At 44.6% G+C, this 26309-nt stretch overlaps 1 protein-coding gene across 1 annotated transcript in view; it reads left to right on the top strand.

The window, feature by feature from the left end:
* Positions 1-26309, top strand: part of HTR4 (5-hydroxytryptamine receptor 4) — a 240502-nt gene that overhangs the window by 11617 nt on the left and 202576 nt on the right. Inside the window, exon 3 of the mRNA XM_088475792.1 lies at positions 1694-1894. Coding sequence (XP_088331918.1) covers positions 1694-1894 — 201 coding nt within the window. The remainder of the gene's footprint in view (positions 1-1693; positions 1895-26309) is intronic.

The raw sequence follows: 26309 nt of genomic DNA, 5'->3' as shown, positions 1-26309 counted from the left end.
TCAAAAGAATAAAGAAGAAATAATATAGAGGAGACTATAAAATTAATGGTCTTCTCCCAACTAGCAACTACCACTGGTAAGATCACAGAAAACATACAATAGAATATACAGTGGCTAAAGAGCATTTGACTCTCCCCTCCCACACACAAAGTGGCTGCCAGCTAAGCTGATTACATTATAATTTTGGGCATGGGATTCATTCATCTGTTATAATGTGTATAAGCCTCAGCCTGGACAGCATGGGGTGGGATTTCCTATTTGTGTGGCCCCCACTGTGCACACCAGCCCCTGGATGAATTGCATTGGAGATCTTGTACATCCACCCCCTTACCCCAACTCCTCCCCTGCTATGGGACCCAAGGTATTGTGTCAAGGTTAGTAATACATTGATTTGGTGGAATAATATTAGATATAGGCCAATTAAGTAAATAATAAATATTAAACCTATTTGGAGGTTTGGAGCTTATTGGCTGGAGCACCATTATCATATGCAACAAGTTTTAAAAGTCATTGCATATGATTAAACCTGTTGATAAATGGGCCCTCGTATTGAAAAGAAGAATGAGGGAATTTACAGGGGTAAATGTAATAGCCTGCGAGATGCAGGCATGGACAAGATCATGGAGTGCATGGGCAATGTTTTAAAACAGAACCAACCTAATTTTGCCTTTTAAATGTTTGCTATGTTAAAATATCGGCCATACTCGCCAGATTATCTTGCCTGCATTTCAAAGGCTATTACATTTACCCCAAAGTGTCTGGATATGTAAAGTTGGCTGAGACTTATCCAAAGTAGTTGCAGTTAAAGATGCTTCTAACAAGTATTAAAACAAGGAAAGTGAATATTTATATGATCAGTTATTGTCTGTTTTGTATTTTGTAATTAACTAATTCAAAAGTTTTAGAGGGTTTTTAAAAAAAGAAAAATAATGTAGAGAGTATTTTGTATTGATCAGAGACAATGTATACTTTCTGCTAGTAGATTTTGCAAAAGCATGTTTGTTCTTCCAGGAAATATTCACATGACTATTGTTGACCTTAGTTGGCCCACACACATAGGTAGCCAGACTAGATAACATCTAGCCATTTGGTGCATGGGCCAATAACTCTGACCTCCACTAGGGCTTGTTTGTGTGGTCTGATAATGACCAATAGTGATCATATTTTGTTGCATTATTATTATTATTATTATTATTATTATTATTATTATTATTATTATTATTATTATTATTATTATCATCATTAGTAGTAGTAGTTGTAATATTATTATTATTATTATTATTATTATTATTATTAGTAGTAGTAGTAGTAGTAATATTAGTAGTAGTAGTAGTTGTAGTAGTAATATTAGTAGTCTTAGTAGTAGTTTTAGTTGTAGTGGTAATAGTAGTAGTAGTTGTAGTAGTAGTAGTAGTTGTAGTAATAATAGTAGTAGTAGTAGTAGTAGTAGTAGTAGTAGTAGTAGTAATTGTAGTAGTAATATTAGTAGTTGTAGTAGTAGCAGTAGTAGTAATATTAGTAGTAGTAGTAGTAGTAGTAATAGTAGTAGTAGTAGTAGTAGTAATGTTAGTAGTAGTAGTAGTAGTTGGGACATAATTGGTCCACAGCTGCTGCAATTGTTTTTTCTTGCTCGGTATCTAACTATACTTGTACCACAGACATTATGGTAATTATGCCTGTATTTCATTTATAGGAAAATTAAAACCAATTACTTCATCGTGTCACTTGCTTTTGCTGACTTGCTGGTATCAGTACTGGTAATGCCATTTGGAGCCATAGAGTTAGTACAAGACAAGTGGATTTATGGGGAGATGTTCTGCTTGGTACGTACCTCACTCGATGTTCTACTGACCACAGCTTCCATCCTGCACCTTTGCTGTATTTCATTGGACAGGTATGTAGCAAGAAAAAAAAATCATATTTATCCTACAAGTAATCTGTAGCCATGAAGAAATATATGTTATATTCTGGTTGTATGGAGTAGTGGCAAATGTCTGCTATGCTTAACGCATGATAAGTTTTGAGGTCCCAAATACACTTATTTGATATCTATAGCACATTATTTTTATCTTAACCTATGTTAACCTTTCAAAGCTATGTGAAATTCTTTAGGATGCTAATTTAAAAAATCTGTTCAGTCACTATGGTAACGTGGATCTGTTCCTTGTATTTTAGAATTGTTGAGAAAGTGTGGCACAATATATGTTTCAGATCACATTGCCACCTTACTGTAGATAAAAATTTATAAAGTTAAATTTTCGTGACCAGTTATCATAGATATCTAATTCCTAAAACACATTATCTTTATACATTAAAATAAATTACTATCTATACCCTTATATATGATAAACTTATAACTTATTATAAAGGAGCTGTAAATAGGAATATATTGTATTTATGTAAATATATACCAACACAAAATATAATGTTTTATGTTGGTATACATTTTATATATATACATTATATTCATATTTTCTAACTAGTTATCAGTTTTGTTATATATAAGTAAGCAATTAGATATATAATATAAGAATTTGGGGGTAACAGACTTGACCCCTTTCTAGGAGCAGCTCTATGGGAATAGACTTTCATATAGTTGCGCCCGAATTTATATTATATCATTATAATATATTGTTATAGTTATCATAGATAATCCTTGTACTGTAAGTTACTATCTGAAAATAGGCAAATAATGAAAAGTATGCTGCTAATGTTGACAATTGATTGACAGATTGTTTCTTTTCAAAATTATACTATATAATTGCATCAGGACATTACAAAAGGAATGTTTGAAAAGGCAGGACTGTAGACAGTGTCATTAAGCACCCTTATCCTTCCCTTTTCAATCTTCATTCTAACCACCATACTCTCATATTAACAAAATCTATCAAACCAAAATTATAGTCAAACATAAGAAAAGATACATTATACTTACCTCAGCACTTGCCATCGATGGGACAGCCCTTGCCATTGGACCTGTCCTTCCAGCTTGGTACAGTAGGTGTTTGTCCTCTGATGTCCCGTTTCAGTTGAGGGACCCTCTGTGTTTCCATTATCTTCCCCTGGACCTACTTTATTGCTAGAAGAAGCAAAGTGATGGAACATAGAAGGAGCAAGGCATGGTATTGTGAAATCATAGGGGATCCTATAATAATTGAGATAGTGATCAGTAGGAGAATAGAGTATGACAGAGTTAGAGCTATGCATGGAAGAATAAGAATTTATTGTGGGTGTCAGTTTGTGTATGTCAGTTTGGAAGGTGAGGGTGGGAAACAGGACAGTCCCTGGCTACAGACAAGTGAGAAGAGAAGAAGAGATTGCAGATGGAGAAATATTGTTGGAAATAGGCATTTTGGGATGTGTAGGAAGTGGGTAGGACAAACAAAATAAAATAAGCAGAGGTATGGTTGTCATGGCCATGCATTGTAGTAACATACCTGTGCTGCCATTTTACGGCCCTTCAGGGGGTAACTTCCATCCTGCTATGTTATTGGAAAAGGTCTTAGTCTCAACTCACAATACGAAGAGCTCCGCGGCCCGCAGGATAGCCAAGGCTGCCTGTCACATGTGCCGCTCCCCTTCTTCCCTGCAGCCTGAATGCCCTCTGTCTGTACACTGAGCCTGCACAGGCTGCCACTGCTCAGTAGGAATGGCAATAGGAAAAACTTGATTATTTAAATATTTTTATTGAAAATTATATAGGGGAAAGCTTGGTTAAAAAATATAAAATTTTACCCCCATATTAAAATAATTTTTAAAGTTAAAATCATGTATATGAGGCATCTGTCACTCTGACAATTTGTGTCTGCATATATAACTGGCTAGCAGGGACAGCTGGCTGCTCGTACACTTATCGGTTGCTGGTTCATCTTCACACCGAATTATGGCTGGCGGGTGGTTGCTCTCATGACTAAGTCTGTGTCAGCTGACAGACCTGAGCAATGAGCGTCAGGCCAGTCTCACCTTGCTGCTCCTATACATAACCAATGTTCCTGTAAATGGCACACTTGCAGTATGGTTAGGTCCAGACCTGGACTGGCAACCTGGCAATACCGACATCTGCCATAAGAGTAGGTGTGCCATAAGGATAGGTGTGCTTGAGATTATTTGTGGCCTGGACAGTGCTTTCAAACATTTGGGGCTTGATTCAGAGTTGTATGCTAATCACACAGCCGCTGCTTCTTTGCACGCAGCAGCTGTGTGATAATATGCTAATGCCACAGATGTCTTGTGTAAACAGACTCATCCTGCTGGCTTCTCTGATATGCTGCTGCATCTGAAGACACAGCATTGGATCATCTGCGTAAACCTCGTTCATCTGAGTAACCCTCAGAATACTCAGGATGACCGGGGAATTCATGCTGCTGAAACCATTAAAGCTGCATCCAAGAAGGCAGTCACTGGCTTCTGCATACCCAGAAAATGGGGGAGACATGTTCTCGTGTTCTGCAATGCTGCCTTTCGCCCTCTCCGACACCACAGGCTGCGGCATCCACGGCACTCTGAGGGATCTCGCAGAACGAGATCTTCTCATGTGCAGTTGTTCTCAGTGGAACGAGATAAGATTCTTTGCATACAAAGACGTTAATCAAGCCACACAAACAAATATCAGTCAAAAAGACATTTATTACAAAGTAAAAGAAAGAGAGTAAAGTATAATAAACACTTAACTTAATTGTCAGATCATGTACTCAGAACATAAATGGTTTAATTCCCAGGAGCCCCTCCAACACCTTGGAGCTGGCTCTCGTACATCGAGCATAGGCATAGGCTGATTGTATACTGACAAATAACGTCTTATATAGGAGGAAAACTCCTACATCAACATTTAAACAAGTATAAAGGTCATGTTTGGAAATATACATAAATATTAATAGACAGTAGAGGGCACTCTTGCCTCAATTATAAATGTTGCAGATCTCACCAACAACTGTGTCTTGCAGATAAGATGAAGGTAAGATCATGTTGACTCAGGATTAAGTATGTCTGGCCACAGAACTAAACAGTGACCATTGCTTCTTTCTGTCAAAAACACCTTATGCAATGTCTGACCACCTTCTAATATCTGACCATTATCTATTGCCTGATACATTTATAATATCACTACACACAATATGGCTTTCAGCAACCATTTTCTGCACTCCCATTATAGCAGTGTGGCATCTGCGCATGCTCAGATCTCACACCATGGATTGTGTATGTAAACTATCTGGTTTGCATACATCTCTGGATTAGGCCCTTTGTCAACTAAAATAGACAGCTGGCTAATAATGATTAAATGGGGTATGCCCACAAATGTGACTTGTGTGCTTTTATATTGGAGAGGTGAATCCGCGCCCTCCACTACTTCAGGTAAGTTTTTTGCTTTCTGGTAACTTTCATTGCCTTTAAAGGATTGGGAGGAATCCAGAATCCCCTCTGAATGGATTGAAGAGGGAATTTATTTCCCTTTGGTGCAAACTCCATAGTGTACACTACAGGAAGTATAAATTGTTTCATAATAGACAGAATATTTGCTCACTGAGATACAGTCTATTTCTGCAGCAATTGAATTCAGTGTTTGAATAGGTGTAGTCAGGATCCTGGCGGTGACCATCCTGATGGTCACAATACTGGCAGCAGAATCTTGACGGTCAAAATACCAATGAATTCCGATGGATGGAATTAGGGTTAGGGTTAGGCACTAGGGTGAGGGTTAGTTTTAGGCTGCGGTAGGAAACGGTTAGGGTTAGGCTGATGAAGGGGATGGTTAGCAGTGGTGTAACTACAGATGGTGCAGGGGCTGTGCTTACTATGGGGCCCTGCGGTTTAGGGGGCCCACCAGCCCAGCAATCGTCCTCCTGCACCATCTGTAGCATTACTGGCCAAGTTGCTGGTGCAACTGGGAACGCTGGTTTCTGAAGCGATCAGAGACTAAAGACACCTCTGATCGCTTCAGAGGCCAGCGTTCCCAGTGATGCAGTGCACAGGTGATGTCATGATGTCACCCTCATCACCTGTGATGAGAGGAGCCTGCGCCTGCTGCTGGTTCTAGTTTATTCCAGTCAGCGGCAGTGTCTACATGGGAGGAGAGCTGATGGTGTGGACTGGAGTGTTGCCCAGCGGCCAGCGTGAGAGGTAAGTACTGCACAGGGGGGGCCACAGCATAAGGGACACTACTAGGGACATTACTCAGGGCACTGCATTAGGGGCATTACTGGGGGCATAAAATAAGGGGCATTACTGGGGGCACTGCATAAGGGGTACTACTGGAGGCACTGCATAATGGGCACTTCTGGGGCACTGCATAAGGGCCTCTAATACAGGAGCATTGCATAATGGGCACAACTACAGGGGTCATTGCATAATGGGCACAACTACAGGGGGTACTGCATAATGGACACAACTACAGGGGGCATTATATAATGGGCACTGCATAAGGGGCACAACTACAGGGGAGATTGCATAATGAGCACAACTGCAGGGGCACTGTATAGGTAGACCTATGGGGGCCCGAGCAGATTTTGCTAGGGGGCTCCCATACCTCTGGTTACGCCCCTGATGGTTAGGGTTGGGCTGCCAAATGGAACAGTTAGGGGTAGGCTGCAGGAGGGTGGGTTAGGGTTAGGCTGTGGGAGGAGTGGGTTAGGGTAAGGGTTAGAATATTCACTAAATTCATCAGGATTTTGACCATTGGGATTCTGCTGCCAGTATTGGGATATCGTACCCAGCCCACTGAATTTATTTATAGTTAGTTAAAAGCAAAGAATCAATGATAGAGTAATTCATAATATCCCAATAAAGTAGTCAAGTACAATCATTTGGTGGACAAAGAATTTTCAACTATCATATACAGTACCGATAACCAAATAGATGGGTTTATGTCTGGAACATCTGATTTAAAGGGAAGTTTTGTCTTCATTGCATACTTTTCATGCCAGGACTATTTTGTAGTTCTAGTTTGGCCCAATCTCCTGTTTAAAGTGAAACCAACCTGACTCATACCAGATATTTATTTCACTCTCTGTGAAATTTTTTTTGGATCAAACCATTAATGAGTTTTCTTTCTTCAATAGAGGTAGAAATGCAGCACTGGTGAAGAATATGATGGAGTTGCCACTAAATAACCAGTGCTGAGGGTTATTACAAATCTCACAGAGAATGGCTGAGCTCTGCTATGTAATAATAACTTATGAATTGTTATAATGGAACCTCCTCTATTGCAGGCTAGGCCACAGACAATATTTATTTTGCACAAAGGAGCAGCCTGTTACATTGAGCTACCAGCATAGCTGTATAACTGACCCCACTCTATTTTTTCCCTCTGAGCTTTTATTCCAGAAATCTCTAATCTGTCTATGTCTGTTCACCAGACAGGAAAAATAAAGGAAAGAAACGTTTTAACGGCTAAAATAGACACATTGCAATGTATAAGAAATATACTTGTCAGTTGCAAATCCTAAAATGGCAAACACAACTTTTACAAGCTTTATTTCATCAATTTTGCTAAAAGCAAAGTTCTAGCTCAAATGTATAATAGATACATTAGAGCTTCTTCAAATATATTTCTTTGAATTCTAAAAAAAAGTCATAAGACAGCTGAAGATGGTAAAGTGTTATCTAATTAATGGGATTTCTTTCCGCTTTTCTTTTTGAATGACTGCTGCTATTAGACTGTATGGATTTGGGCAGTGGCAGAGCTTGGTGAGGGTGTGAAGCACAGACATGTACTATGCCTAAACTTGTATTTTAAAAATGGTAAATGTGACTTACTGAGGTACTTTATGGAGATGTCACAAGTCCCTTATACAGATGTGTCCTCATACACTATTGCTCAAGTTGTGGCAAATAGCCCCTCTCACCAGGTCCCGGGCAGCTGGGGCAACTACTTTTCTAGATACATTGGTCAATTTGATGTGCGTCATTTATATTTCCGTGCGCGATTGAGTACGGCGAGCTGTGATACAGTCACCATGACATTTTCTCACGCCAAGAGGGGTATTCAATATGGAAGCGAAAAGTCCGTGCTGAACTTTTCACTCTACATTGGAGATTTTCCAGGGATAAAGTATCGGGCGCGCGCCCACTTTGTCCCCGTATTCAATATAAAGGCTACGAAAACGGGAACCTGCGAAGTGGGATCTGCGAAAAAAATGAAATTTTCCTGGAATAAATTGTAGGACCCCCCTAAAGCTGTAAATACATGGGGGATCACTATGGGTACCCCCGTTTTAGCCTGCAAATGAAAGTCGGGGGTTTTAAATAGCGGCTGCAGGTGTTTTTTTCCCGACATTGAAGAAGTGATGCAGAAGAGCACTTAGGTTTTTTTTTTCGTTTTTTTAAGTGGTCCCATCAAATTTGGGGTACATGAAAATGGGTACTAGCATATTTTTAAGTCCCTAAAGTCTTTATTTAAAAATTCTGCAAATATGCACCTGCCGCTAATAGCCTATTCTAGAAAACACCTGCCGCATACTTGCAGAATAGCCCTGAACCTATTTCCCTAGTTTTAAACAATTCTTTCCCATTTTTTTTTTCACCCCAAATTTTCAATCATTTTTTTGGGGTATCCCTATTTTTTAAAAAAACTTTTTTTGAGACATTTATTTTTAAAATGTCATTCCCAGGGGTGCAGGCTATTTTTTTTAAGCCTGCACCCCTAAACCCCAATTCTGCACTTTTTTTCGCCACCTATTCAGTGGTGAAAAGTTATCCCCGTTTTTTTTCAAAGACTTTTCGAACCTGTGAAAAGTCTTTGAAATTGAATACGGTGTAAAACCAAAACCAGCGAAAATGATGTCATCGGTGCGATATTATCGCAAAAACTGACTTTTCGCTCCAAATTGAATTGTCCTGTAAATATCTTTGTGCTTCATCTGTGACTTTAGGCCTAATTCAGAGATGGACGCAATTATCTACAGTATTTACTGCGTATGCAACTGAGCCGCACTGCGCATGTGTCACTTTATTACCGTTGTCGTTCGCAGTATGAATTTATTTGCAAAGTTATTGACAGGCAGGGACCGTTTGTTGGCAGCAATGGGGTATGGCGACTCAAATGCAGGTGTTTCGCAATCGTTCTCGAGGTGTGCCTAAGCCTGCGACCGCAATCCCGTATGCTGGAAAATGGCTCCGGTTTCTTGGTTACGGCATCCAATCTGAGTAATCATAGGGCTACTCATACCTCCGAGCAGGGCTGCCATCAGAAATTGTGGGGCCCGTGACTAACAAAATAGGCAGTCCCCCCCCCTCCTTCCCACACAGTGCGGTAGCCGTGAGCCAGCATATGAATCTTACCCTTCTTCTATTCCAAGCTGCTGCTCTCCAGGTACCTTGGCTCCTCTCTCGTTCAGTGGTACACTGAGACGTCATGACGTCATGTGTGCCGGATAATAAACTTTATTGTACATCAACAGAGGGGAATGGACAATAGGACTGGGACCTCTTTCAATGGCTGCACTGGCAGCAGTCCGTGTCCGTTTCACAAATGGAGGCATATCGTCTCCAATTTGTGGGAGTGCCGAGGCCAGAGTCTATGTTGACTTCCTGGCCCCAGCAGCATGAAACCACCGGCCATTCTGCATAACCTGGGGGTTACTCAGACGGCCGATGTTCACACAAGTGATCCGATGGTTGTGTCCTCGGATGCAGCTGTGGAACACTGAAGCATGCTGCATCCAAAGACACAGCAGCGATGCTAAATCCATCCACATCAGAATTAGGCCCAAAATGCTAAATTTAAAGAAAATAAGGGTACAAATCTCCTTTCGAAGCATCTCAGTTGTGCCAGGCTTCTCGCGCCATATAGCGTATAGACGCTAGGGGCTATATTTACTAAAGTGCAGGGTTTTAGAAGTGGAGATACTGCCCATAGCAACCAATCAGATTCTAGCTATTACTTTCTAGAAGATGCTAGCTAAATGATAAGTACAATCTGATTAGTTGCTATGGGCAACATCTCCATTTCTAAAAACCTGCACTTTAGTAAATATACCCCTAGGTGTATATGACACATAAAGGCATTTTGTGATTCATTTGTCATGATTTTATTAAACATGTTGGTATCTGAGCAATATTGCATAACTTCCTTTATTTGGACAGGTAACACTCACTAACCTGTAATATTGTTACAATGTATTAAGTGGTATTTTATTTCCTATATAACTATAGGTTTGTGGTATTAGCAGAGATCCCAGAGTGCTTGATTATATAATTAGTGTAGATGAACACAGTTTTTAATTTTGAAATAATACTTCACATCCATGAAATGTGTGCTGTACTGTACTTCAACAAATGTGTTTAGCTTAATCTCATGCGAGAAAGCCAGTAAATAACTGAGGTACTAATTGAATTATTGACAGAAAATACCAGCTGGTAACGGAAAATGTGCAAGTGGGAATGAATTTCCGTATATAATATACAGTTGTTTCACTCTGTGCTGCTAGATTAAAGGGTAGCTCCCCCATCTCTGCTAAGTTAGTTCTCCAGTGAGGATCCATACGCTGTACAAGTTATGCGGTTACACAATACCTTCTTTACTTTAGGATATTTTATAAAAGGCCTCTGGATATGACACAGTAAGTTGGAGTAAGTTGAAGCTTTGGTTGGATCACATTCATCGATTAATAATCTGCCTATCGTTTCAACCACTGTGTAGGATTTAAATGCTATCAGAAACTTATCTTAGAACAGTATGGCATAATTACCCTGGCCTTAGAAGTAATGGAGTCATGGAGTGCAGAAAGGGTGAATACTGTATATGGGGAAACTTGTGCTGACTGCTATTGACAGCTAGAAAGTTCATGTTCCAATGACTAGTTTCTAGCTATAGATAGTGCACCAGTGTTAATACATGTTCATATCAAACACTGGGCCTGATTCAGACCTGCTCGCGAGTGCTGAGCGCTCGCAAGCGGGTCGATGGTGCCCTAGTGCGCATGCGCACGACGGAGGCTGCTCCGTCGTGCGCATGCACGAGACCCGGCTAGCGACAGGGAAGCCGTCGCTCCGGGTCTCGCACCAAAGGGGGCGTGCTGTCGATGGTGAGTGACAGCACGCCCCCTTTGGTGGGCGTGCTGGAGGCGTGGCTGCCAGACGGAGGCGTTCCTATGGGAACGCCTACCGTCTGGGTCCGGCCCCACTGACATCACTAGTGATGTCAGTGGGAGTGATTTTGGCTCTGATAGAGCCAAAATCACTCCAGGGCTTGCGGTCACCGAGACCCTACCGCAGGGTCTCGTTGCAAGCCCGATGGTCGCGATGCTCTTGACCATCGCGACCATCTTTTTGGCCGCTCGCATATGCTGTGGGTGGTCACCCACAGCTATGCGAGCGGCCAGGAGGCCGCTCCAAGTTTAGGAAGGAGGGCCCTGATTCAGAGCGAGGGCCCTGGTCAGAGCGTCCGACTCTGAATCAGGCCCAATGTGCATATTGTGGAAGATAGGGTGGCTCACATACAACACTATTATCATATATCATTCTCTGTGTGCTGATCAAAAAACAGAAGCTTTCTGTTTATTTGTTTAGCCTAACCCTAAACCTAACCCTAGCCTTAAAAAATCAACAAAAAATATATGTTGACATTTTACTCTTGACATGTTAAATTAACATTTATGTGAACATTTTAAATATGATCTGACTTTTTCAAATTCAACATTAAACTCCCTATGGTTGATATGTACCCTATACCTTACAGACTTAACACCAGTAAAAACTTATCTAAAAATAAACACACAGACAACAGGAGTTGGATTTAAAATTAAAGGTCAAATTTATCTGACATCAGATTATTAATAATTAATTAATAATTAATAAAATATTGAATTTGGGCTATTGAATTAGATAATTAGATGTTGCCTGTTGAAATTGATTGTGAGCTTAAAGTTAGTATGGTGGCGGACAACAAAGAACAGACACTCCCACAAAACACACGTATACCAAACACATCACCGTTGGTGTGCAGCTCTCCATCAAAAAGCACGCCCGAACGGGCTGTGTCATTTCCCTGTAGGGATTTTCCTGGCCTATCATTGAACAAGGAGAGCGTACCCATCTAATATGTATAACTAAAAGCACACTACCGTTCTTTCCGCCAAAGCAAGGCAACTCAAGCCGCAGCCCGCCACCAAACAAACTAAACCAACTCCACCATCACTGCAAACAAAGCCTCCACCAACATAAGCAAAACTGCCTCCGACAAATGGTCCCCGTCAGACATAACAAATGCACATCTTTGATCCTGAGTGCACAACTCCAACATCATTTCCATCCAAGTGCACGATCAACACCTTAGGCGACCCAAACATTTGCACCGTAGGCATCAGACGCCCCTTCAATTCATGCCACAGCATTGCTCTAAAACGCAACCACCTAAACCATGGGCTGAAGCAAAGAGATTTAGACATGTGCAGCGAGCCGACTTAGCAGCCCAATAAATGAATGAATGGCCAATAATCCAGACCGGCCTGTCATCGTACAATGCAATAAGAAAATAATGTGTTTTCTTCTAGACCTTTCTTGAATAAAAAGAACACTCAAACCACACCAAGCACACCTGCAATCCGCAGACAGGACAACATAAAAACAACAATAACGATGTTAGTGACAAACACAAGCATGCCAACCAGGCTGGAGGTAAAAACAAAAACCTACTAGGATCTTTTCTACTTTTTTATGGGGAAACTATTTGTTGCCTCCGTCAGGAACCGAGTCCGGCTCGGGTTTTCCCGCCTGACTCGGAACTGAAATCAAGGCAAAACTTCATCATCCCGCCTTCCGGATCTCGCGGGTTTTGGATTCTATAAAAGGTCCCCGCGTCGGCGCCATTTCTCACTCCGGCTGTGGACAGTAAAGAGGGAGGGTGGGAGTTAGGGCTGGCTGGGCTGTGTTGTGTTGTGCTGTGATGCTGTTGTCCATAGGGGCTGTGTCCACTCCTCCAAAGTTCATAGGGGCTTGCTGGGCTGTGTTGTGCTGCTGTTGTCCATAGGGGCTGGCTGGGCTGTGTTGTGCTGCTGTTGTCCATAGGGGCTGGCTGGACTGTGTTGTGCTGCTGTTGTCCATAGGGGCTGGCTGGGCTGTGTTGTGCAGTCAGTTGTCCATAGGAGCTGTGTCCACTCCAAAAGTATATAGGGGCTGGCCGGGCTGTGTTGTGCAGTGTCCCATAAAGACTGTAGTCCTAAAGGGGTGCTGTAGTGTTGTCCAGATTACCCATCTGTCCATCAGGGGTGCTCCCCCGAAGTGCAAAAAACCCATTTATTTCTGGGTTTGTGAATCGTGTGCACTGTAGCAAAGGAGCAAAGGAATCAGCAAAGGAGCAGCGCCAAGCGTGCGCCTGTGTCATAAGTAAAGGGCCGGCTGGCTCATCTCTTAAAGGGTGGTGTAACCCCCAAAGTGCACTTAAAAAAAACCTTAAAATTCTTCTTTTCTGTGTTGTGAAATGTATGCGCAGTAGCTGCACGTCCATCAACAAAGGAGTAGCACCAAGCGTGCGTCTGTGTCATAAGTCTGTTAAAGGGTGTGTGTAACCCCCAATAACCCCCAAAGTGCACTCCAAAAAATATTCAAAATTCCTCTTTTCTGTGTTGTGAATTGTGGGCCTGATTTAGACCCGCTTGTGAGCGCTCGCAAGCGGGTTGATGGTGCCCAAGTGTGCATGCGTCCGTCGTGCGCATTCGCGAGACCCGAATAACGACGGCCAAGCCATCATTATGGGTCTCGCACCAAAGGGGGCGTGCTGTCGATGGTGATTGACAGCACGCCCCCTTTGGTGGGCGTGCCGGTGGTGTGGCTGCCCAGATGGAGGCGTTCCCATGGGAACGCCTACCGTCTGGGTCCGGCCCCACTGACATCACTAGTGATGTCTGTGGGAGTGCTTTTGGCTCTGATAGAGCCAAAAGCACTCCTGGGCTTGCTGCAGCGAGACCCTACCGCAGGGTCTCGTCGCAAGCCCGATGGTCGCAATGGTCTTGACCATCGCGACCATCATTTTGGCCGCTCGCTATAGCTGTGGGTGGTCACCCACAGCTATGCGAGTGGCCAGGAAGCCACTCCAAGATGAAGGGGGGACAGGCCTGATTCAGAGCGAGCGCTCTGTCAGAGCGTCTGGCTCTGAATCAGGGCCTGTGTGCGCTGTAGCTGCACGTCCATCAACAAAGGAGCAGCACCAAGCATGCACCTGTGTCATAAGTCTGTTAAAGGGTGGTGTAACCCCCAAAGTGTGCTCCACAAAAAAATAAACAAATCTTTGTTTTCTTTGTTTGTGTGTGAAATGTATGCGCAGTAGCCGCACGTGCATCAGCAAAGGAGCAGCGCCAAGCGTGCGTCTGTGTCATAAGTCTGTTAAAGGGTGTGTGTAACCCCCAAAGTGCACTCCAAAAATTTTTTTAAATTCTTCTTTTCTGTGTTGTGAATTGTGTACGCAGTAGCCGCACGTGCATCAACAATGGAGCAGCGCCAAGCATGTGTCTGTGTCATAAGTCTGTTAAAGGGTGTGTGTAACCCCCAAAGTGCACTCCAAAAATTTTTTTAAATTCTTCTTTTCTGTGTTGTGAATTGTGTGCGCTGTAGCCGCACGTGCATCAACAAAGGAGCAGCGCCAAGCGTGCGCCTGTGTCATAAGTCTGTTAAAGGGTGGTGTAACCCCCAAAGTGCACTCCCAAAAAAATAAAAAATTATTCTTTTCTGTGTTTGTGTGCGCCTTAGCCGCACGTATATATCAATATAACCTAAATGGAGGAAAAAACTTTGGGCCTGATTCAGACCCACTCGCAAGAGGCTGTCCGCTCGCAAGTGGGTCGATGTTGTGCACTGCGCATGCGCACGACGGCGGGAGCTCGTTGTGTCTGATCAAAGGGGGCGTGCTGTCGATGTTGATTGATAGAGCCAAAATCACTCCGGGCCTTGCGGTTGAGAAACTCAACCGCAGGCTCCGGCTCGCAGTGGCGATGGTCGCGATGGTCAAGACCATCGCGGCCATCAACCTGCACGCTCGTATAGGCTGTTATGGAGGACGGCCCTCATTCAGAGCGTGCGCTCTGCTCAGAGCGTCCAGCTCTGAATGAGGGCCTTTGTCCGATAAAAATAAAATAGAGAAAGATCGAGAACCACTTCCTCCTAGTGCTGAAGCGATAAAATGCCATCAACGTCATCTGCCAAGGTCGATGCCCAATGTCATAGTAAAGGGCATATAAAATCCCAAATGACAAAAAACATTTAAATCATCTGAGGAGAAACGTAAACTTGCCAATATGCCATTTATGACACGGAGTGGCAAGGAACAGCTAAGGCCTTTCCCTATGTTCATGACTAGTGGTTCAGCTTCACATGACGATGGAAGCCCTCCTCCCGCTACAAAGATCAAACGAGTTAAGCTGGCAAAAGCACAGCGAAGAACTGTGCATTCTAAGAAGATATCACAAATCCCCAAGGAGAGTCCAAGTGTGGTGGTGGTTGCGATGCTTGACCTTCCCAGCACTGGACCGGAAGAGAGGTGGCTCTTCCCACCATTTGCACACCCTCTGTAAGTGCTGAAAGGAGCACCCACAGTCCATTTGCTGATATGCAAATTGAAGATGTCACTGTTGAAGTACAACAGGATGAGGATACTGGTGTAGCTGGCGCTGAGGAGGAAGTTGGCGAGGAGGACTCTGATGGTGATGTGGTTTGTTTAAATCAGGCTCCAGGGGAGACAGTTGTTGTCTGTGGGATGAAAAAGCTCATCACTGTCATGCCTAGGCAGAAGACCAAACATTACACCTCTTTTGTCTGGCAATATTTCTATCCAAATCCGGACAACAACTGTCTTGCCATATGTACCATATGTAAAGGTGAAATAAGTAGGGGTAAGGACTTTAACCACCTAGGAACATCCTCCCTTATACGTCACCTGCAGCGCGTTCATAAAAATTTACTGTCAAGTTCAGAAACTTTGACTGTAAGCAGTCCAGGGACACCTAAATCCCTTTGTCCTGTTTTATCCAAGCACCTGCAAACCACACTGTCAACTCCCTCCTCGTCAATTTCCTCCTTAGTCAGGATCGGAAGTAGTCCTGCAGGCCATGTCACTGGCATGACTGACTCTCCTATCCGAGATTCCTCCGGAGGATCCTGCATTGCTACGCCGACTGCTGCCGCTGCTGCTGTTGCTGCTGGGAGTCGTTCATCATCCCAGAGAGGAAGTAGGAACACCACTACTTTGACTAAACAATTGACCCTTCAACAGTTCTTATCGAGGAGGATGAAGTACGACAGCAGTCATCCTGAAGCAAAGCGGACAACTGAGGCCTTGACTGCTCTGTGTGGGTGTTAGACGTGCGTCTGGTATCCGCCATTAGTGCAGTGGGATTTAGACAATTGATGGAGGTAGTGTGTCCCCGGTTCTAAATCCCGTCTAGATTCCACTTCACTAGGCCAGCGATACCGAGACTGTACAGAAACATCAGAAAAATGCAGTTGTACCCAATGTCCACTTAACCACGGACATCTGGACAAGTGGAACAGGGCAGACTAAGGACTATATGACTGTGACAGCCCACTGGATAGATGTATCACCTTATGCAGCAACAACAGCAGCATCACCAGTAGCAGCATCTCAGAAACGCCAGCTCGTTCCAAGGCAGGCTACACTGTGTATCACCGGTTTCAGTAAGAGGCACACCGCCGACCTCTTAGAGAAACTGAGGGAAATCATCGCCCAGTGGCTTACCCCACTTAGACTCTCCTGGGGATTTGTGATATCTGACAATGCCACCAATATTGTGCGGGCATTACATCTGGGCAAATTCCCGCATGTCCCATGTTTTGCTCACACAATAAATTTGGTGGTGCAGAATTTCCTGAAAAATGACAGGGGCGTGCAGGAGACGCTTTGGGTGGCCCAAAAAATTTCTGCCCACTTTCGCCATTCAGCGACTATGTGCCGAAGACTGGAGCACCAGCAAACACTCTTGAACCTGACCCGCCATCACCTGATTCAAGAGGTTGTGACGCGGTGGAACTCAACCCTCTATATGCTTCAGAGGATGGAGGAGCAGCAAAAGGCCATTCAAGCCTATACATCCACCTATGACATAGGCAAAGGAGGGGGTATGCACCTGACTGAAGCGCAGTGGAGAATGATTTCCGTGTTGTGCAAGGTTCTCCAGCTTTTCGAACTTGCCACACGTGAAGTCGGTTCAGACACTGCCAGTTTGAGTCAGGTCATTCCCCTCATCAGGCTTTTGCAGAAGTAGCTGGAGAAAGTGAAGGAGGAGCTAAGACGGAGCGATTCCGCTCGGCATGTGGGACTTGTGGATGAAGCCCTTCATTCGCTTTGCCAGGATTCCAGGGTGGTCAATCTGTTGAAATCAGACCACTACATTTTGGCCACCATGCTCGATCCTAGGTTTAAAGCCTATGTGGTGTCTCTTTTTCCGGCCGACACAAGCCTGCAGAGGTGCAAAGACCTGCTGGTGAAAACACTGTCAGCTGCAGCGGAACGTGACATGTCAACAGCTCCTTCTTCATTTTCTCCCTCAACTGGGGCTTCCAGGAAACAACTTAGGTATCCTAAGCAACCCGCTGACGGTGATGCAGGGCAGGCAGGACCAAGTTTGGACATATGGTCCGGACTGAAGGACCTGGCAACAATTTCTGACATGTCTACTGTCACTGCATATGATACTGTCACCATTGACAGAATGGTGGAGGATTACATCGGTGACAGCATCCAAGTAGGCATGTCAGACAGTCCGTACCTGTACTGGCAGGGAAAAGAGGCAATTTGGAGGCCCCTGTACAAACTGTCTCTATCTTACCTGAGTTGCCCCCCCCTCCAGTGTGTACTCCGAAAGAGTGTTTAGTGCAGCCGGGAACCTTGTCAGCGAAAGGCGTAGGAGGTTGCTTCCACAAAATGTGGAGAAGTTGATGTTCATAAAAATGAATTATCAACTCTTCCAGGGAGACCAGTCTCCAGAACGTACAGAGGGACCTGTGGTGGTGGATTCCAGCGGGGACAAATGAATACTCTGTGAGGATGAGGATGTACACAACACTGAAGAGGAATTGGTGGATGAGGAGGATGAGGACGACATCTTGCCTCCGTAGAGCCAGTTTGTGCAGTGACGGATTCATTGCCAGCTTGTTTTGTGGGGTCCCAAACGAACCAATAATTTCAGGCACAGTCGTGTGGCAGACCCTGGCGCTGAAATGATTGGTTTGTTAAAGTGTGCATGTCTTGTTTATACAACATAAGGGTGGGTGCAAGGGCCCAAGGACAATTCCATCTTGCACCTCTTTTTTTTCTTTGAATTATGTACTGTTTGGGGCCTAGTTTTTCAAACTGCCATCCTGTCTGCCACTGAAGTGTCACTCCTAGATGGGCCACGTGTTTGTGCCGCCCACTCGTGTCGCTTAGCATAGTCATCCAGCTACCTTGGTGCAACCGTTTGGACTAAAAACAATATTGTGAGGTGTGAGGTGTTCAGAATAGAATGGAAGTGAGTTGAAATTAAGGTTATTGAGGTTAATAATAGCATAGGAGCAGAAAAATCCACAAATTCTGTGGTTTTAGCTGTTTTTAAGCTTTTTTTTTTCAAAAATTTTAAAAAAATACAGATCCAAAACACAAAACCCAGAACCCAAAACACGGAAGGGTGGTTTTGGCAAAACCAATCCAGATCCAAAACACGAAGAAAGATCCAGATCCAAAACACAAAACACGAAAAGTGGCCGGTGCACACCCCTACTCCAAACCCCTGAAAGCGAGTAGTCTAAACCCCTGGTTAGCATGCCGAATAAGCGCTAGCAAGCACCCTGCCCAGTCGCACATAACGACGGAATGCTCTGGATTTTCACCCACTCAGAGCCTGAATCTCTGACTTGAAAAACCGGAAGCGGCAGCAAACGTGGCAGCCCGTTTCATAACGAATGAGTGCCATATTCGTGCAAAGGGAGATCGAGAGCTGCAATACACCACTGCAAAAACTGACCAAACTGGAATGTACTAACTGGAACCCCATCTTCATGCACCAACCACGCTTCCCCACACTCTGGACGCTGTCACAAATATACATGCACCAAAACACTGGGCAGATCCCGGTATCCTGACACTTCTGCAAAGCTAGCCAGCGACCCAGCCCAATCTGGTCAGTTTTAGAGCGACGCATCTTGCGCAACAGAGAATTCTCGCCGCACAATACGTCCTAACGAAACAGCGCAGACGTCAAAGCGCGCGCAGGAGCCACCAACTCACTAACTCTAAATGCGCCGTGAACCGTCATTGCAAATATCAATTTGAGCAAATGAATTTCAAACAGCGAGAAGCACACCTTCGACCACTGTCAATAGACGTGGCAACAGATCAAGATCAATCAGCCAACATTTCCACCCAGCTAACCTCACACATTTAAGCAATGCAACATCACTCTAGCAAGCAAACATAGAAAAGGCAGGGAGGATGATCGCCGATGGCTAACAGCCTGAAACACCCCCAGATTATCTGAACAGAATACTAAGCTTAAAGTTGCGCAGGCGCTCCCCCCGAATGGAAAAAGCTTGGGCAGAAGCAAATCCCTGGCCAAGCCTTCTCCAACCCAAGACAGCTTAACACAACAGAGATAAGCGTATCGAAATCCACACCATGCATCACGTTTACAGAAAGACCCATTAAAGGCCATGCCATGAACCATATGCACATACTGAAGCGCGTTCGGATGCTGCGCTGACCTAGTGTTTGACCAGCAGGCAAAAACGTATACATTCCCGCCAGCTAATCAGAACCAGAAAGAAAAGCCTCCTCCCCAATGACCCCTGTTCGCTTTGTGGCTCTAAACTCCTTCTTGGACTTAATGCAGGGTACACACCATAAGGCACACATCCAACAGACGATTCATTTGAGCAACCGAACAACAACGACATCGCTCAAACGCTCACAAATCGCTTGCAACTAGTTTGCAAAATTTTTAAAAACCGACCAGCGATGCGTGCTCCTGCTGGTCGTTTAGACATCTATCATAATGCAGACATGCCGTACAACCCAACGATATTGTCAGGTTCAGCATGTTAGGAGATGATTCATGTGCCCACACTGAATGACTGCTCGTACATCACAGGCAAACCATAGACTGACAAATGCCCGAATGACCACAATGTCGCAATCGTGCAGCCGCTTTGAGGTCTTCTAGTGGACGAGTGCCTTTAGGCAAGTGTGACGACAGCAACGTACTTACCTCTATTGCTAAGATCACGCCTGCGCAAAACGCGTGATATGGCCTTAGTTCCGCAAGCTGCCTCATCAATCTGGTCAGCAGAGGCCATAGCCACAGCAACATCTGCAGAGGATGAAGAAGGGAGAACAGGTACAAACTCCATAGCCACATTCACAGACACAGAAGGAGAAAACAAAGGCGCAGCACCAGGGCTTGAAACCCCTTACAAACCGAAAGCACGCAAAAGCTAACCCGTCGGGGGGGGAGCAAAGTTTCCTGCAAGCGTGCAGAAGACCGGGCGGCGCTGGGGGGGGGCGACATGGACTGCGCTGCCAACAAAGGTGCCAAAGCACCTGCCAAACCCACCAACGCATTAGCGGCCGCTCAAGGATCCGTGTGTGCTGCAGATAAGGAAAGCTGCAATCTGGGAGGAGCAAGCATAGGCACGGAACCCATGAGTATGGGTTGGGAGGAAAGTACTGGATCCTGCAACACTACAGGAGCAGCATCACCTAGCAAAAGCCGCCAGGGAAAAACACGTGAATTGCGTAAGCGCGCCAGCCGCACACGTTGTGCTAATGGCGTGGTGTAAGTGTGACCCAGTGCCAAGAGACCCCCACCAGCGGCAAATGCAGGATCCCAATGCGTGATCGTAGAGTGAATGTGACCAGACCATGAAGAGAGTATAATCAGCACCTATCCCGCTTTAACATGCGTCATACAAAATATATTGAGTGTCCATTAATTCCAGCATATACACGACCAGCGATCACAATCAGCCATTATATGTATCATGCACCTTCTGTGAGCCTGGGCTGCTTACGCAGCCCCCGGTTCTGGCACAGCTGCCACTAACTGTGACCACTGCCCTGACTCCTGGGCTGGAAATTTCCAGAAACAAAGAGGCTGAGTCTTTGGATAACAGACCTAGTATACCAGCAAGGCCAAACCCTCAAGGAACCCTATAGACTAAGACTAATGATTGACACCAGCATCAAAGTTCTTAAAGGTATGTTGCTACCACAACCAAGGGGATTTAAACTGGCTCAGACAGATTGCACCTGCCTTACGCTGTTCTAGTTGTCAACCTAAAGTCAATGACGACATTCTGACTGTCAACATTCAAAACCTGTTGACCTTCTGAATGTTGACATTCTGACCAGATAACCCAACATTTCCCACTTCACAAGCAGAGCAGCCTGGAGTGAGACATACCTCCCAATTGTTGCTATAAACACAGTACATAGGGCCTGATTCATGTTTGTATGCAAATGCTGATGTTTACGCAGCTTGAGTGATTATTAGGCATTGTGCATGCGTATAAGCTGCACTGCGCACGATGAGCAATTGTATTGTGATTACATTCGCATTTCTGGCCACTTTCGCCATTCAGCGACTGCGCGCCGAAGACTGGAGCGCCAGCAAACACTCTTGAACCTGACCCGCCATCACCTGATGCAAGAGGTTGTGACACGGTGGAACTCAACCCTCTATATGCTTCAGAGGATGGAGGAGCAGCAAAAGGCCATTCAAGCCTATACATCCACCTATGACATAGGCAAAGGAGGGGGTATGCACCTGACTCAAGTGCAGTGGAGAATGATTTCCGTGTTGTGCAAGGTTCTCCAGCCTTTCGAACTTGCCACACGTGAAGTCAGTTCAGACACTGCGAGTTTGAGTCAGGTCATTCCCCTCATCAGGCTTTTGCAGAAGCAGCTGGAGAAAGTGAAGGAGGAGCTAAGACAGAGCGATTCCGCTCGGCATGTGGGACTTGTGGATGAAGCCCTTCATTCGTTTTGCCAGGATTCCAGGGTGGTCAATCTGTTGAAATCAGACCACTACATTTTGGCCACCATGCTCGATCCTAGGTTTAAAGCCTATGTGGTGTCTCTTTCCTGCCGACACAAGCCTGCAGAGGTGCAAAAACCTGCTGGTGAAAACACTGTCAGCTGAAGCGGAACGTGACATGTCAACAGCTCCTTCTTCATTTTCTCCCTCAACTGGGGCTTTCTCCCTCATCCTCTATTACATTCGCATAGAGGATTCATTCACAAAGTGAGTGACAGGCAGTTAGTGTTTGGGGGTGGTAACGAGGGGGTTAGTGAAATGTAGGTGTGTTGGGACCAGTTAAACACTGTTTTCTTGGCGTGTATAAATTAGCCACTGTGCTCGCAGCAGAAGAGCCCTTTACGTGTCTGGAGACCTACTATGTCTGAAACAGATTCAACCTACTCTGCAGGCTGGTGGCCACCTGATCTGCGTTCGATGTTTAAGTGAGCGTCTCTATGCACGGGATGACAGAGGGAGTCATTAGCATATTTTCGCAATTGTGAACCGTGAGAGATACTGTAGCAACTGTGATTGCATTTGTGTACAAAAATTAATCAGGCCCATAGTCCTGACAGTGAAGGACAGATGTCCAAAATTGGGCAGTACCCCAGAATCAGGCAGTTGGCAGACTATGCTGCCCTCTATCTTTTTGAATACAAAGCAAACAATATTTATTCTCTGTATCATACATGACTATTTCTTGCTCACTATTCTTGTGAAATGCTTTGGGATTAGACTTCATATCTTTAGTAATAACTTTTCGAGCTTCTGTCTTTGGTCCCCTGATTTACTTTTTACATGTTTGTTGGGGTTGGGTACAGGATGCCGGTGCTCAGGATGTAATATTTCTTCAGTCTAGAAGAATCCCTACTTCTCTCAGCTAATTAAACACTGCCCATAGATTTCTAGTTCCTATTGATCTTCAGTATGTATGAAAGCAGATAACATAGAGAAAATCACTCTTCTCTATGGTATCCAAACTATAGTATGTCCCAGTGGCGTAACTTCATCCCAGGTGCCCGGAGGCAAGATAAATGTTGGTGCCCCCCCCCCAAATTAAAATGTACCACCGCCCAGCACCTATGCCAGCCCCAGCTGCCACCGCTCCCCTATGCAGTTCCTTTTATACAATGCCCCCAGTAGTGGTCCCCCTATGCAGTGCCCCCAGTAATGGTCCCCCTATGCAGTGCATCCAGTAGTGGTTCCCCTATGCAGTACCTCCAGTAGTGAGGCCCCGGTAGTTGCCCCCTGTAGTTGCCCCCAGTAGTGAGCCCCCTGTAGTTGCCTCCAGTAGTGAGCCCCCTGTAGTTGCACCCAGTAGTGAGCCCCCAGTAGTTGCTCCATGTAGTGAGCCACCTGTAGTTGCCTCCAGTAGTGAGCCACGCGCGCACACACACACAGAAATAAAAACCAAACACTTACCTTTATCCCCGCTCCAGTGCTGCTGCCGTCCATACCCTGGTGTCCGCTCCTCGGCACTATGGGAGTGATGTCATAATGTCACTCTCATAGTGCACTGCGGGACCCGGAAGACGGAGGGAGCTCCGTCCTCCGGCTGCCGCCGGGGGTTTGAATAGGAGCCGGGCGCCCGCTGGTAACACACTCAGCGTGTGCCCGGCAAATGGAGGGTGCAGGGGGTACGACCGCACCCCCTGCACCCTTCATAGTTACGCCAAAGGAGTTGGAGCGCCGATCAGCGGTGCTCCTTCTCCATGCAGCTCCCGGGGACAATGGAGCCAGGTGCCCCTTTCAGGGCTGGCGCCTGGCGGCAAATGACTCCATTGTCTCCGGGACTTCCGCCACTGGTATGTCCTGGAAAACCATTCAGATGATAACTACAAGTACACTTTTGTGGCTTATCGTTTTTACGCATATCGGCAGGATTCCCTGCTGTTACTGTATGTGTACTAAACGATGTGACTTCTGTGGGGTCTGGCTACGAATGAGATTTCGCAATGTTTGCGAGATCTCGTACATGTGCAGTGAGGCCAGCCAGAAGGTAAAACACAGTGTATCAGCATTAGCCTGATGCACTGTGGAACTTTTAGTGACCATATATAAGTAAGTTCCGCTATTATACAATTGCCCCTTAGTCCCTTAATAGCCAGCTACAGACCCGTAACTAGTTTTTTTGGTGCCCTGTGCCAGAAAGAGCATTGGCGCTCCCCCCCCCCCTTATAGTGACATAAGATGCGCATCTGAAAAAGGGCCATGGCCTCATGGGGAAGGTCCACGGAAGAGATAGAGGCGGCCAGGAGATGCTGGGGATAAAAGAAGAGGAAGCTACAAGTGAGGATGATAATAAACAGAAAGTTGACAGGCCGCAACAGCGCCCCCTGCCCTGCGGTGCCCTGTGCCATTGAACAGGTCGCACTACCCTAGTTACGGCCCTGGCCAGCTATTATTCTTAACCTATAAAGCCATTCATAATCTTTAGATACTACATATGCATTCTCCCAAACACTGAGAGACTTGTTGGCAATCATCGTTCTTGTTCTCTCACATGCATGTCTCCAGGATTTTTGTTTCCTTTCTCTTTCTGGAACACTCTTTCTTGCCCCATTAGACTGTCCTGTAGCTTGACAGCTTTTAAGCAGCAAAATATATATTAAGCTTACTGTGTCTTTGTAGTCCTGCTCCCCCTTTTTACTTCCCTTTCACAAATATTTCAACCAGCTGGCCCATTGTTACTATTACTATAGAAATATTATTTTATTAACCACTTGCTTGGCATGGTTACATTGTTTGCGATCATGCCAGGCTGTGTGTTACCTGACATGGTTGCAAACAATCCGACCAGTCAAAAAAGCCCACTGGACGGCTGCCGGGAAGATAATCTACCAGCAGCTGCCAGTGGCAGAAGGACCACCCAGCACTGCACTCTCCCCCAGTGTCTGCCATCCTGCTGATCTCTGCTGATTGGGCAGAATGGTAGGACCCCCTCAGCCACCCCTCAATCATGTTGGATAAGTTTTAAATAGATGTTCTTCACTTAACTAGATAATAAAAAAATGACAATTGTTTTGTGTTTTTTTTTTTTTTAAATATTAGCCAGTTAAGTGGTTAATAAACATAAATTGTGTTTTTTGTTATATACTGGTATTTTATTTCCATACTTATTTGTTTAATGAAAAATATTTATTGAGACAATTAACCCCCTCAACATCGAGAACATTCTTTGTTTGTTTCTTAAGAGTTCAAATTGTAAAGTGCAACGGACTTTGCTGCGCTATATAAGAAACTGTTAATAAATAAATAAATAATAATAAAGCTGGGTACACACGTAAAGATTTTCTGTCCAACCATCCATCTAGTTGATTGGTTGGAATGAAAACCTGGTAACGTATGAAAGCAAATGACAATCAGCAAATTGCTCCCAAATGCCGGAAAATGGACAAAAACTGTTGTTTGAACAAATTGTTTAGATCAAACATTTAACAAACTTGTCTGAGCGACCATTTTCATCTGTTTTCTGGCATTTAGGAGCAAATTGCTGATCATCAGTTACTCCCATACGTTACCAGATTTTCATTTCAACCAATCAACTAGTTGGATGGTTGGACAGAAAATCTTTACGTGTGTACCCAGCTTAAGAGTTAGTTTAAACTGTACTCTGTCACCTGTATAGTGTATGATGCCTTTGTAGTAACATTGTTATAGTCCAGCATGTTAATGAGGCTGATTGGATGGCTTCCCACAGCAGCTTGTAAAATTACTGACACATACATGTTAATTACAATAATTAATTATTGGAAATTAAGTTACTCTAAATAACATTATCAACAATTTTATTATGCTGCCATCTTGGACTAGAGCCATTACAGACAGCAATGTTCTCATAGTAAATAATTACAGTATACCATTATTAAATTAGCTTTCACATTTTAATCACCGCAAAAAAAGTAGATTACAAAACAATGTTTTATATCAGTTGAGCAAAAAGTATTTTAGGAATAATGTGATTATCTAGTCAAAGGCAGTGACCTATTAATTCTTATGACTGTCAGGCTGATGTAGAGTTGGCACAAAATTAGACTATTTTACTTTTGATAAAGTAGAATGCGCAAATATTTGCCCACATGCAGAGCTCCAGATGCATTTTGGTTGGCAATAGTAGCATGTGAGTCTGCATTATGTTAGGCACACACCCCAGGGCATAGCGTAGGTGGAACTGGTGGAGCAGGTGCTCTGTGCGGTGGCGGATGGTAAAGGCGCCAGAGTGGGACCCTTATTGCTTCGGGGCTAGGGCACAGGAATGCAGAGAGGGGATGAGCGGGTACATATTGCCCAGGCCTGGACTTGATGGAGGGGCTTGGC

Source organism: Taudactylus pleione, unplaced genomic scaffold (genome assembly GCF_031769625.1).
Source record: "Taudactylus pleione unplaced genomic scaffold, aTauple2 ptg000178l, whole genome shotgun sequence".
Classification (NCBI taxonomy): Eukaryota; Metazoa; Chordata; class Amphibia; order Anura; family Myobatrachidae; genus Taudactylus; species Taudactylus pleione.
This window is presented reverse-complemented; position numbering and strand designations above follow the sequence as displayed.